Source organism: Alosa pseudoharengus, unplaced genomic scaffold, assembly GCF_046254945.1.
Source record: "Alosa pseudoharengus isolate Yale_2024_CS ecotype anadromous, Long Island Sound unplaced genomic scaffold, YU_APseudo_1.1 YU_APseudo_1.1_scf_1, whole genome shotgun sequence".
Lineage (NCBI taxonomy): Eukaryota > Metazoa > Chordata > Actinopteri > Clupeiformes > Clupeidae > Alosa > Alosa pseudoharengus.
The window spans coordinates 6495888-6509846 of NW_027468564.1; the positions used below are offsets into that span (position 1 = coordinate 6495888).

The window sequence follows — 13959 nt, forward strand, 5'->3', positions numbered from 1 at the left end:
CACTCACGTGTGAGTACTTCCTTGTCTCGGCACGCAACGTCATTAAGAAAGCGCTTGCCACTGCAAAGAATGCACATAGTATGATTTAGGCTACCTTAAAATTATAGTTGAAAATACCTTCGAAAACTTGCCCCTCCACTTCCAATCAACTACAGTAGGCTATTCATCAAACGTCTATCAACAAAATAAGCAAACAATGAGTAGGCTACCTAGGCCTATGTTAATAATTATAAGGCTATCACAATTAAAAAATAATAATAACCATATGGTAGTAGGCAGACAATCTGTTTTGTTTTGGGAACAAATACATGTATCAAATAGTTTATAAATGGAATAAAGCTCCTTAAAAATTAGCACAGAGGTCTGATGTGAATGACTACAGCTAGCTGAACCAGTAAGACAATTAACGCAGTGCACGCATGCACTGGTAAGCGGCCGCCTGCGTAAAGTTAGACAGTAGGCCTACTAAGTAAAAGTGCGTAACAAAGAAGGTTTGGGCGCACATAATGGTGGAATGAACTTAGTTTTATGAGGCACTTGCAACCCAAATATAAGAAAATGGAAACTGTCAGTGTGCTCCCCTAGGCAGAGGCAGAGGCAGTCTCCTCCCCTAACGAGACTGAAACTAGTCGTTGCATCCATTTTGTGAACACGCAGTTGCCCAACGCCAAGAAAATTGCATCGGTAAGTAGCCTATCTTAGAAGTGGATCGTGAACGTTTTAGTGTGTGTGTTTTGTTTTACAAATTGGGTTTGATCATATTAATATAACGGGGACTAGGCTATAACATGCGTGTAACGGTAGCCTAGTTTGTCTCTCGACATCAACACCACGAGAATGACGTTTAGGCGGCTCTTGTTATTAGCTAGGTCTACGCTAACATTAGTAAAGTTTGGCATGCTTATATGCTTTACTGTCATCATGAGAATGTACAGGTTTCTGTGATTTCTAAGCACAGACATAGTTAAGGCTGTGTACAAAAGTCAAAAGTTGTAGATGTCCTTATATTATTAAGCCCACGATTAACTTCCCGAAAAGTTCAGTGCACATAGGCCTAGGCCTACATTAAATTACAGAACTCAGCGGGAAAAAGAGGAAATGTAATGAAGTAAAACTTAACCATGTTTGATCAAGTTTACTCTGTTCGTGTTAGACCATCATGTGGACAAATATTATTCCAAATGTATCTTAATGATACTCCACCATTTATAAAGGAAAGAAGTTTACAAAGGAAAACACAATATATCAGATGAATTACACGAATAATTGATAAGGAAGCACAAGATAACGGTCGCTTCTTTTCTAAAATGTCTACATATTTCAGGCCACCAGATGGCAGCATGGCACTGCACTTAGGGCCTTTTTTAGATGTAAAAGCAAGCAGTGAAATGGCGTCATCTGGTGGCCGTGCAGCGCATTAGCGCCATGAAATATTTAATTTAACAGGAAATTACGGCAGAAATTTTGTTTTTTCTTACAAATTATTCGTGTAATCCATCTGATATATTGTGTTTTTCTTTTTAAACTTCATTCCTTTATACATTTTTATGTAATATGAAGGTATGTTTTTGAATGTAATCACTCTGAAATGTAAGGGATAACGGCCGCTGAGGTGACCTGTTACGTGACTCATGGACAAGGGGAACGCAAAGAACTTCCCGTCATGCAGCTGCAATTTTCTTCCTCCTTAGATTTGTCCACGTTGCTTGAGCCAAATTCTGTTATTCTTGCTGTATATATGTTGTACCACAATTTAGTTTATTATCAAAGTTAAATGGTTGCTGGCATAAGTCAGCGGCATTAGTTTGACGTTTTCTTTGTGTTGAATCGACGTCAATGGAAGCCGTAAATCGGTAAACAGCGGTGATGCCGGTTGTGAACTCGTTCATTCTGGTGTCTATGAACGGCACGCTCTCTCAGTTTAACTTCGTTTAAAAGGGTGCCATATTTCTATAGAGCCTTCCAGGCGAAAGCACATCATAACCAGGCCTAGATAAAGTATCTATCTATCTATCTATCTATCAAAACAAAAACCAGCATGGAGTCGACAGCAACATGTAGGCGACAAAGCAGCAAGGAAGCATCATAATATAATTTAAACGATCTTACATTTCTGTGCAAACTTTGCCCGCCAGCTTTTATGTAGCAGAAAAAAAAACACAATCTGGCAATACCAGCCACCACTGTCGCATCGCCGCATGCGTCATCTTGTTTTGATAGATAGAAAAGAAAATCCGCACTTCAGTCTCATCCACAGAAAACCTGAAACGGCACATTGAACTGAAGCACCCGGCTAGCCTTTCAAGGTATGTGCAAGCAAATAAAAAATCAAAAGACAGTCAAGACAGATCCTCAACCCAAATCCCATTAACTGCGTACAGTAGCGGCTCCATTGTCATCTCCCAGCCACAGCTGGGCAACCTGGTGGGATAGATTGTCGGAGACTTTGAGTAAAGTGGAAAGCCCTGCTTTCATGAACTTAATTCAGATAAAAAAAATTGCTGTCTGTGATTCTAAATGGGATGTGGCAATAATTTTGAAAAATAATAGCTCACAGCAACATATGGAAAAAAGAACTATGAACTGTGAACATAATTTTGAATTAGTTCATTTTTGGAACTGTGAACTTAGTTCAAAGTTTGAATTATGAACTGAAATAGTTCATTTTAAAATTTTTGAACTGCACTTTGTAGAGTTCACGTAGAGCTCATGTAGAAAGTGAACTTTCCCGACAGTGAAAGTAGGCTACCCAGCTACATTCTTCTAACATTAGCTTACCAGCTAAGAATCCTTACATCAGACATCCCAACCTGCAAAAAGTAATTTCATTTAATATACAGTACCCTCCAGAATTATTGGCACCTTGGGTAAAGTTGACTAAAACAGGTATAAAAAATAATCTTTTGACGATTCATTCTACTCTCATAATGAAAACAATGAGGGAAAATCCACTCTTGAAGTGAAGAACATTTATTCTAAGAAAAAGAAAATTGTCAAAGAAATAAATATTTTTAACAAAATCATGTTGCTCACAATTATTGCCACCCCTAGAAAAATCTTGTATATAAAACCTAACAGAAGCATTTTCCTATCTAATTTCAACTATTTAAGTTAATCATAGTGTCTGTGAACTTTCAGAAGTAGTTCATGACTTTCTTTTTCACTAAGGTATGAAAATAAAGTGACATTTTCAACATCAGAAAGACAAGAGAATACACTAAATTTAAATGAAGGTTTTTTGACAATATTCAAAAGCGACCTCATTGCTAATAGCTTATTTAGAGGGCATGCTAGGTAACAGCCTGTCCAGTCGTTTAATTACCAATGTAAACGGCAGGAGTTACTAAATGGTACAGTGATTTTGTCTGGAAGTGTGGTCTATTGTCAGATGAAATGAAAATTGCGCTCTTTGGCTAGAAACACGTTGTGTTTGGCATATATAGAAGAACGACTAGACTGAAAAGAATCCCATACCTAATGAGAATTATGGTGGAGGTGCTGTGCTATTGTGGGTCTGTTTTTATTAAGATAAGATAATACTTTATTGTCTGTTACACAAAGGTTACAGACAATTGCCTTTGACAAGGCTCCAGTCACATTCACACAGACATATACAAACAGGACATGAGGTGTTGAGGTATCAACTGACTCATTTTTTTGCTGTTCAGTATGGCTATTGCAGAGGGGATGAAGGATTTCTTGTACATGTTTTTATGGCCACTAGTATGTTAAAACGCCTGCCTGATGGTAGTAGCTGGAAGGAGTGATGGAGGGGTGAGAGGGGTCCTCTGTGATCAGGTTGGCTTTCCTGATCACAGAGTGGCTGTACAGCTGAGATAGGGGGAGATGGGGGAGCCAGTTATTTTGGCAGCATGATTCACTATACGTGGCAGTCTTGTTTTGTGTTTGATGGTGAGTAGGTTGTACCAGGAAGAGATATTGAAAGTGAGAACTGATTCAATGAGGGAGCGGTAAACCAAGTTTAGCACATCCTTGCTGACCTGAAAAGTTCTGAGTTTCCTGAGCAGGTGGAGATGTTGTTGTGCTTTTTTGTATGTTGTGTCTGTGTGTTGTGAGAAGGACAGGGAAGTGTCTATTTCTGTGCCCAGGTACCTGAATACTTGCACTTGTTCCACTGGATGCTAAGTGGCTGAAACAGAGGCGATGCCTTGTCTCTGCCCCCACAGCATAGTTCTTTTGTTTTTGCGATATTGAGCTCCAAGGAGAGCTCAACAAAAGTTTGGGACAGGTTATTTACTACCTGCTGGTAGCGAGTTATGGCATCAATGTTGGACATGTGTGCAACTACAGCAATGTCATCCGCATATGAAGGGTTCAGATGCAAAAGCCTCTAAATGCTAGCCTGGCTAGCGCCACCACTTCTCAATGAGACGTGGTCTGGAAACCAAACGTTAATTTTCTCGTATTTGAAAAAAATGCCCAGATCCGTTTATTGGGTGCCACGGATGTCTATCAAATGCGTCTGTGCATAGCTCATCATCGTCTTGCTTTCCCCCTTGTTCTGTGATCGGTCTCCTATCTCAGGCGAAAATTTGCTCCATGGTCTCCAGGCTGCCTTAGCAGCGTGAATCAAATCGCGCGCAAGGCAGCATGGGAACACCCAGGCTATCTAAATGCCACCTACGTCAAAAATGAGATAAAGATGGTGAGTGAATGCTCTCCTCACATAGTATACGTTAATCAAATAATTTAACTTCAAAACCTACCAAATAACACTCTGTTCCTGGTCTGAAATATCGCTTTCTATGCAAAAACCTATAGGAACCGGATTTTAAATGCTCATTTAAAAGAAATGTGGTCAGACGGATTTAGAGGGTTCTGCATCTGAACTCTTCATTTTTAAAAAGTGCCATACCTTCTCTGTTACACGTGATGTTGTTGGTGTACACAGAGAAGAGGATTGGGCATAGAACACAACTTTGAGGGAGTCCAGTGTTTAAAATAAGCTTTGTAGATTTTAGTTAGATAGTTTTTAGATAGATAGATTTTATTTTAGATAGTTTATCAATGCTCACGGTGTTAAAAGCTGAGGAAAAGTCCATAAATAAAATTCCCAAGAAAATTCCCAAGAAAGACCTTGGTAATCTAATTATGGTGCATGGTATCCTGAACAACAAGAAAAACCTGAACATTTTCAAAGGAAATCTGCCAATCTCTGACAAGACACGCTGACAAGTTGGTCATGATCATTCATCAGGTCAATGAACCAAAGCAATCGTCCAGATTGAAACAAATATGGTTTACTGAACGCAAAATCAAGCTTCAGCCATTGCCATCTCAGTGATCAAAGACCTTAATCTGTACTGAGGAATTTACTTTAGCCTATAGGCCTACACCTTAACACTTCTATTCAAGACATTTGTTCTTTCTTCTTCTTGTAAAAAAACTGAAATAATGATTCTTGTTTAGTTACAGCTGCATGTTTGTTGTGCTTCTTTCATCATCTTCTGTTTGTTCTGTTTCTTCATCTTGTCAGAATACTGAAAACAAAGACAGCGGTTCATGTTTAGCTACAGCTATAATCTATAGTATGTGGTGACACATGAAACAAGACATAAAGCTGCATATGTCTCATGTACATTCCCAGAGAGACTCTCCCACTGCTGCTAGGATGAGTGTCTCTCAGGAGAGAGAGGAGGCTGCAGGTCACAGTGAGACACTCAGACCAGAGTCTGCAGCACACAGCTGTGTGCAACAAAGCAGCAAACCAACACACTCTGATGGAGGGTAAGTTAATCCACAGATACAGTACGCATCATACCTGTCCCCACACACTGTGATGGAGGGTAAGTTAGTACACAGATACAGTACGCATCATACTGTAAAAGAAAATAGGTGTTTTCCCCTGCTGTATTCTCCATAATAAGTAAAGAAAATTATATACTTATTTCTGGAATTGACGTCACTTCCTGGACTCGTCTGAGGCTGGTCTGAGGTCTCTCAATGACTTAACCTCTACTGGTAGGTTAGCAACACCAGGTTGAGAGATGCAAGTAAAGCAGATCATTAACGTTAGCCTTCTATTTATTGTCATCAAAACTGCAGAGGAGTGAACAAGTTATGAGCGTGTCCATGAGAGGACCAGGCGGGGGTGATGCATGCTATGTCACCGATTTTGATTAAACTTGGACAGTCCACATAAAAACTTTGAAATAACCCAGGGGGAGTTAGGCCCCTGTCCTTGTTTTAGGCCAAAAAACCTAAAAAAGGCCCTTAAATGGCATAAAATGTTGACATCCCTCCTGCTGTCAGATTTAAACACAGCAAAGTAACAATCCATGCCATCAAAGGTCCACACAAGGTTAGTTTAAAACTGGAGTTACAAGGCGGAAAGTGTGACTGGTGTCAGTCCAGGACTGCACATGTCCACTATGTCACATGCCTTTTGGCGAATACCTAGCCTGGCTTAATTGCCTTCCTACGTATTTCCCCCGTCGATTTTCATCTCCCTCCACCACTCCGTCTGGGATTCCGGCCATTGGCCGCGTTCGCAGCGGTAGATTCGACTCCGCGCCAATCAGCGAGCAGGAGGCGGGAGTTGTGAGAGACGACGTCGAGATTCTGCGCTGTGTTTGAATTGTAGTCCTCGAGGAGTTTGGCAATGGCATAAGTTAATGAAGCAATTCAGTCCGTGCTGGCTACGCTTCCAAATATTCAGGAACTGAACTCCGAACAAAAAGAGTGTTTAACACATTTTATTTCGGGCAAAGATGTCGTGGCCCTACTCCCTATGGGATTTGGGAAACGTTTGATTTGTATCGCGCAGTAGCCTCAATATTAAATTACAGCATGTGCGGCAGACCCGGTATGAATTAAGCGGCGTGTTTTCAATGATGATCACATCTAGCTTTGACAATTGTGATGATATTGTATCGCCGAGGCTATTTGCCCCAGTGTTGGGCTTTCGGTGTTCCCGGCGTGTGCGTGTGTGTGCGTGCGAGTGTTTGTGTCTCCCTCTCCCTCCTGTGTCATGGAATGTGTCAATGAGTTCTGATGTGTTTTGATTGGGGGAAGGTGTCCGGGAGAGAATATTTAGGTGTATGGATAGGTTAGAGATTGCTAAGGCGAGGGAATAGAATAGGGGGTTCAAGACGTCTAAGTTTAGTCAGAGTAGAAGTGGATTACGTGCGACTGAGTTGTGTTGCGTTGTGTTGTTGGCCGATGAGTGTGAATGACGAGTGATTGAGACCGTGATTTATCAGCGATCATTTTGTTGTTTTGTAGTGGACACCTCCTGTTGCCCGTGCACTAGCCTGTACATCTATAGGAAATAAACTACCGGAGTTTTGGAACGATATATCAGCCTCCCCGTCTCCTAACTTCTCATCGGCGTTACAATATGTTATCTTCAACCTTACTGTTGAATAGTTATTTGCTATTCTTCCACTAACTCTTACATTTGTATTGCAAAGCTGGCATGGTCATTTACATCCATCTTGTTCGCTTTGGTGGGGAATGATAATTGTTGTGGGCAATTTCTGAGTGTTGTAGTGTAGCTTACTTCACGATCGAGCTGGCGCATAACATACGTCACGGCCAAACTTTAGCGATTGGGTGAAATCAGATCCAATCGTTTCAAACTTCTACAGAGTCCACGCATCCAGCTTGCAAACGTTCGTCAATAGCCGAGATCCCAGACCCTTGTAGAAGCGAAGCGTACCAAGGGGATGGCAAATTGCCAGGCTAGCGAATACCCAAAAAATAGCAATATTCAGACCTGAATATCTCCGATGAGCAACCTCCTTTTTTCAAAATTCTTTCTGCACATGAACGTACTCCTCATATACGGTACATGAAACATCTAAATATTTGCCAGGCTCATTCAAAAACATAAACACTTGTCTCCAAAAAGACATAACATGTTTAAGGGCCAGGTTCTTACAACTAAAGGAATCATTGTCAACGTGGAACGATGGAACATTCGAAATGGTATGTGCTGGCGCAGGCAAAGGCATAACCGTTCCTCTACCGATTCAGGAACACACCTAATTCCATTACAGATTGAGAGAGATGGCGTGTTCCTTGGCTGGGAACACGCCATCTTCAACAATCCCAAAAAAACGCAACAAGGAACTGCTTGCACAAAGCCAAACAACCACAAGAAAGGCAAACTTTTAAATCTGCACACGTTTTGAGGGGGAAATCAGACCCAACTCCTTTTAAATCTGCATACGTTTTGAGGGGAAAATCAGACCCAACTCCTTTTAAATCTGCATACGTTCGTTTTGAGGGGGAAATCAGACCCAACTCCTTTTAAATCTGCATACGTTTTGAGGGGGAAATCAGACCCAACTCCTTTTAAATCTGCATACGTTTTGAGGGGGAAATCAGACCCAACCACCCATGGCGCTCTCACACCCGAACTCCCAGCATGCAAGAGAGAGAGCATAAATGAAGAATGTATTGTTGTGTGAACAAATGCAATCACTCTGCAGAGGAATGAGTTGATGTTGTATTTCTTGTGTCTTATGTAACCAGACCACAGACACACAGACCTCCATCTCCAGTGCCCAGCTGTGTGTCCATGAAGAGTGATCAGTCCATAGATCTTCCGCCCAAATTCAGCAGTGAACCAGTTTCATCAGGTCTAAAGTGAGTAGTTATCAGTGTGTAGTTTTTATGAAAGTTATTTACAAATGTCAGTCTTGTCACATGCAATACACACACACACAGAGACACACACACACACACACACACACACACACACACACACACTCACACTCACACTCACACACAGAGAACCAGAGAGAGAGAGAGAAAAAGATCATAAATGAAGAATGTATTCTACATACACAGACACACAGACACACAGACTCAAACAAACACACACAGACACACACACACACACGTGCATACACACAGAACCAGAGAGAGAGAGAAAAAGATCATAAACGAAGAATGTATTCTACATACACACACTCACAGACTCAAACAAACACACACAGACACACGTGCACACACACACACACACACACACACACACACAGAACCAGAGAGAGAGAGAGCATAAATGAAGAATGTATTGTTGTGTGAACAAATGCAATCACTCTTCAGAGGAATGAGTTGATGTTGTATTTCTTGTGTCTTATGTAACCAGACCACAGACACACAGACCTCCATCTCCAGTGCCCAGCTGTGTGTCCATGAGTGATCAGTCCATAGATCTTCCGCCCAAATTCAGCAGTGAACCAGTTCCATCAGGTCTAAAGTGAGTAGTTATCAGTGTGTAGTTTTTATGAAAGCTATTTACAAATGTCAGTGTTGTCACATGCAATACACGCACACACAGACACACACACACAGAGAACCAGAGAGAGAGAGAGAAAAAGATCATAAATGAAGAATGTATTCTACATACACACACACACAGACTCAAACAAACACACACAGACACACACACACACACACACACACACACGTGCATACACACACACACACACGCAAACACACACACACGCAAACACATGCACACGCACACACAGAACCAGAGAGAGAGAGAGAAAAAGATCATAAATGAAGAATGTATTCTACATACACACACTCACAGACTCAAACAAACACACACAGACACACGTGCACACACACGCACGCACGCACACACACACACACACACACACACACACACACACACACACACACACACACACACACACACACACACACACACACACACACACACACACACACACACACACACACACACACACAGAGAACCAGAGAGAGAGAGAGAAAAAGATCATAAATGAAGAATGTATTCTACATACACACACACACAGACTCAAACAAACACACACAGACACACACACACACACACGTGCATACACACACACACACAGAACCAGAGAGAGAGAGAGCATAAATGAAGAATGTATTGTTGTGTGAACAAATGCAATCACTCTGCAGAGGAATGAGTTGATGTTGTATTTCTTGTGTCTTATGTAACCAGACCACAGACACACAGACCTCCATCTCCAGTGCCCAGCTGTGTGTCCATGAAGAGTGATCAGTCCATAGATCTTCCGCCCAAATTCAGCAGTGAACCAGTTCCATCAGGTCTAAAGTGAGTAGTTATCAGTGTGTAGTTTTTATGAAAGCTATTTAGAAATGTCAGTGTTGTCACATGCAATACACGCACACACAGACACACACACACACACACACACACACACACACAGAGACAGAGACAGAGACAGACACACACACACACACTCAGAGAGAACCAGAGAGAGAGAGAAAAAGATCATAAATGAAGAATGTATTCTACACACAGACACACACACACACACACACACGTGCATACACACACACACACACACACACACACACACACACACATGCATACACACACATACACACAGAGAGAACCAGAGAGAGAGAGAACACAGACACACAGACCTGCTGCGCGTCGGGGAGTTTTTTGCCCCTCGTCCATTAATTCCGTATAACAGGACACCTCGGCGGCCGTTATCCCTTACGTAATATGTAGCTCTCTTTACACACACGCACACACACACAGCAAGAGGCTGGCGGTCCATTGGGGGCATAGCTGGCGGTCCGCTGGCGGGTTGCAGACAAATTGACCAATATTTTGCCTCTATTGGTCTAAAGTCTTTTTCATTTGTTTAATTATACTCCATATATAATTGTATTAACTTTTCTTAATATTCATGAAAAGTTCGGACCACCATCCGCTATCTGCCAATCTGATTTTGCTATTTGGGCACACACACACACACACATGTATATACACACACCCAAGGCCACACTAGACTTGTAGTCAAGACCGCCTAAACCGAGACCAAGACACTACCAAGACCAGAGGGTATCAAGACCGAGACCAAGACGAGACCAAGGCCAAGACAGACTGAGTCAAGACCAAGACAAAGTCGAGACGAGACCGAGACCAAGACCGAGACCAAAAAAAACAAAAAAAAAACAGCTAGCGAGCTACAGTAGTGTTACCAAAGTCCTTTTAGGCATGTCCCTCCACTCGGCGGCCATATTGCAACGCTTTTTGGGTACTCATCGGGCATCCTATTCAGCAGAAATGCGCGTGCGCAAGGCTTCACCACACCAACCGTGCTCCAGTGTCGAGTTCACAACACATGATTGGCACAATGTCTGCACAACACAGCACATAATTGGCTCAAAGTAGTCAACTCACACCACATGATTCGCTCAATGTATACACATGTCGACATTTTGGCGAGGAAGGGGTGGGATATGTGTAGACAACGGCCATATTGGCGTTGCAAACTAGCCCCATGCATTTCTATGGAGGATTTTTTGAGTGCTGTGTCTCCACATTAGAAAGTCTCTGGTGTTACACCATAACTTGCATCAATTGAATAAGAGCAGCATACTGGGGCAGGGTTCTCAAGTTTTGAGCTCAGCTTGGAGTGAGATTGGGGGGGGGGGGGGGGGGTGCACTCACTCACTAATTATAAAAAAAAATTGGAAAGAAGCATTAACCCTTTGAGACCTTGAATTTGTCATTGTAATCTATACATCCTATATCTTGTTTTTGTCTGGGAAAGTATAATGCATAGCCTATGTCTCTTATGTCAGCCTTATCAAGGGAAACCATTTGTTTTTTTATGTCACCAGGAAGCATGTCAGTAGAAATAACTTTTTTCATATTTAGGTGGGATAGATTGGAATCTTGAAATATAATAATCGTGACGCTGGGATATTCTATGGCTCACCAATTTACGAGATGTAGGCCTATATGTACTGAGTGAGACAAATATTTTATTTATTAGGCTAATTGCTTTATTTACTTGAGTAGCCTATATTGTCACTGAATCATTAGACTAAGCATGTGCATGCCGAAACCGAGGACAGCAAGTTCATTATACATTATGGTGGTTGGCAGGTCATTGTCTGCAGCAGTCCTGTATGTTTAGAAAAAAATGTAGGCCTATGTGTAGCATACTCGCTCAAATTGATAACACTCGTTAATAATAAGCTAATTTTCATTCATTGTTTACATGGTCCATGGAGGATCAGATGGGTGTCCCGGGACCTGATGAACACGGCGCTAAAAAGCACAAACGAGTGCGAAAGTTGCAGCCGTGACGACAGGGAAAGTGCAGGCAGCCACGAGAGTGATTGCTCGTGTAAAATGAACGTTGCTGATGTCTGGCTTACACAAAGCTATAACGACACAATCATTAGGTTTTCTTAATGACCGACAGTTTAGTTTAGTTTATAGATAAGAAATAATTTTGCCATAAAGTAGGCTAGGCCAAATGTTCGTGAAAAGGCTTGATTTACACACCCTGTAAAGTACGATAAGTAGGCTGGTTTACCAAATGACAGACAGTTGAATTTCTGAATAAAAAGAATGTTGGTGCAGTTTTGAAATCTTAAACGTGTAACCCCACACAAGCATAACGTGGTTGTAGGGAGGGGATGTGCTATTTTGGAATTTTACCCGGATACAACGAATAGCCTACTATTTTTTGATTGGATGTCGGTGGCTATTTATTTTTTTGATTTTGCTGGTGAGTGGTGCGCTAGTTCTGAACCCTGCGAGAAATCCTCTCGTATCCCTGCACCTCCTCTAATAATTATGCAGATGCCTTGACATCCCTAGTAATATTTCTACGTGAGAAATGCAAGGTGTGGTGTGTGAGCGTGTGAACTTGTTGAATTGCGTGTGTCTCACGCCCATTGCGTGAGACTTGAGAACCCTGCTGGGGTAAGAGGTTCAGTCCCAGTTTAAATTAAATTTAAGAAGGTATTATTTCAACTACAGACAGAACAATGCAGAGACAGAGCATGTCATGAATGTGTGTGACTGTGAGCTCACTCACTGTAAATGTTTTCGTAGACTGGGTGAGATAAACTATGTAGGCTATAGCAATTGCATGACAATAATGAGAGAGAGAGACTTTGCAAAACTTGCATTTTGCAGAATGCTTCTTTCTTGCCCCTGGACTGCAAATTTCTTTATGTTCCGTGAATGCAAATTTAATGATGGCGGAATTCGCTGACATTATTATTACTAGGTCTGACTGAGACTGACAGCTACGACGTAAACCTAACGTTTCGCGCTGGCTACACTTGCGTCTTTTGATTGGATGAGCGCCAGTTTCTTAATCACAACAACATACATGTATGTCATTGATTGGTTGCATTTGAAAGGTTGCATTTGAAGGGCGTGAAAGGCGAAATAATTTAATGTTGCATTATCGAATGTTATGTTTTGTATCATGGACATATTTGTTGCAAATCTCCCGACCACTATGTCGACCCGAGACCGCAAGACCAAGACAATGAGACCAAGACAAGACCGAGGGATCCGAGACCAAGACAAGACCAAGACCAAAGACGGTCGAGACTGTGACAAGACCGAGACCACGTAAAAGTGGTCTCGAGACCGGTCTCGAGACCAAGACCGGTCTCGAGACATCCAACTCTAGGCCACACACACAAACATACACACATACACACACACACGCATCCCTGTCCAGTGTATTCCTACCGGCATGTTTTGCAACAACACATCATCAGTAGGGTAAAACTAACCTGTCTCATGACTGTCTAAACCCAGCACGTTCCCTAGTTGGTGAACAATCCAACGCTTCATTTGGTCCTTGAACCATTCATTATATAGTAGTTCATGGAAATTCCATTCTTTTGTCAGAGAAAGTATCAGGGCTTAAAATTCATTTTTTTCAAAATGGGGGGGAATTCCCCCCTTAGGTTATTCATGTAGGGGGGATTTACACAATTGGGGGGGAGGGGGGGGGGTCGATTCTCATACCAAGTCAAGAATTGCGATTTCGATACTTCTTCGATACTTTTTTAAAAAAGTGTTTGATTTTGGTGCCCCCACCACCCTGACGTCATCAGTAATATATACTGTAGTGGGATCATTCACAATTTCATCAAGCCAGTACCTTTCCGGAAATGTTGCCATCTTTGCCGCCA

The 13959-nt window shown here is 41.9% G+C and overlaps 1 protein-coding gene across 2 annotated transcripts in view; it reads left to right on the forward strand.

The window, feature by feature from the left end:
- The first annotated feature begins 595 nt into the window (after positions 1-595).
- LOC143135517 (NACHT, LRR and PYD domains-containing protein 3-like) overlaps positions 596-13959 on the forward strand; it is a 41486-nt gene continuing 28122 nt past the window's right edge. For both annotated transcript variants that reach the window (XM_076296132.1, XM_076296133.1), the window contains exons 1-5: positions 596-684; positions 5609-5748; positions 8500-8613; positions 9119-9229; positions 9968-10081. In XM_076296132.1, coding sequence (XP_076152247.1) covers positions 5633-5748; positions 8500-8613; positions 9119-9229; positions 9968-10081 — 455 coding nt within the window. In that variant the 5' untranslated portion in view covers positions 596-684; positions 5609-5632. The remainder of the gene's footprint in view (positions 685-5608; positions 5749-8499; positions 8614-9118; positions 9230-9967; positions 10082-13959) is intronic.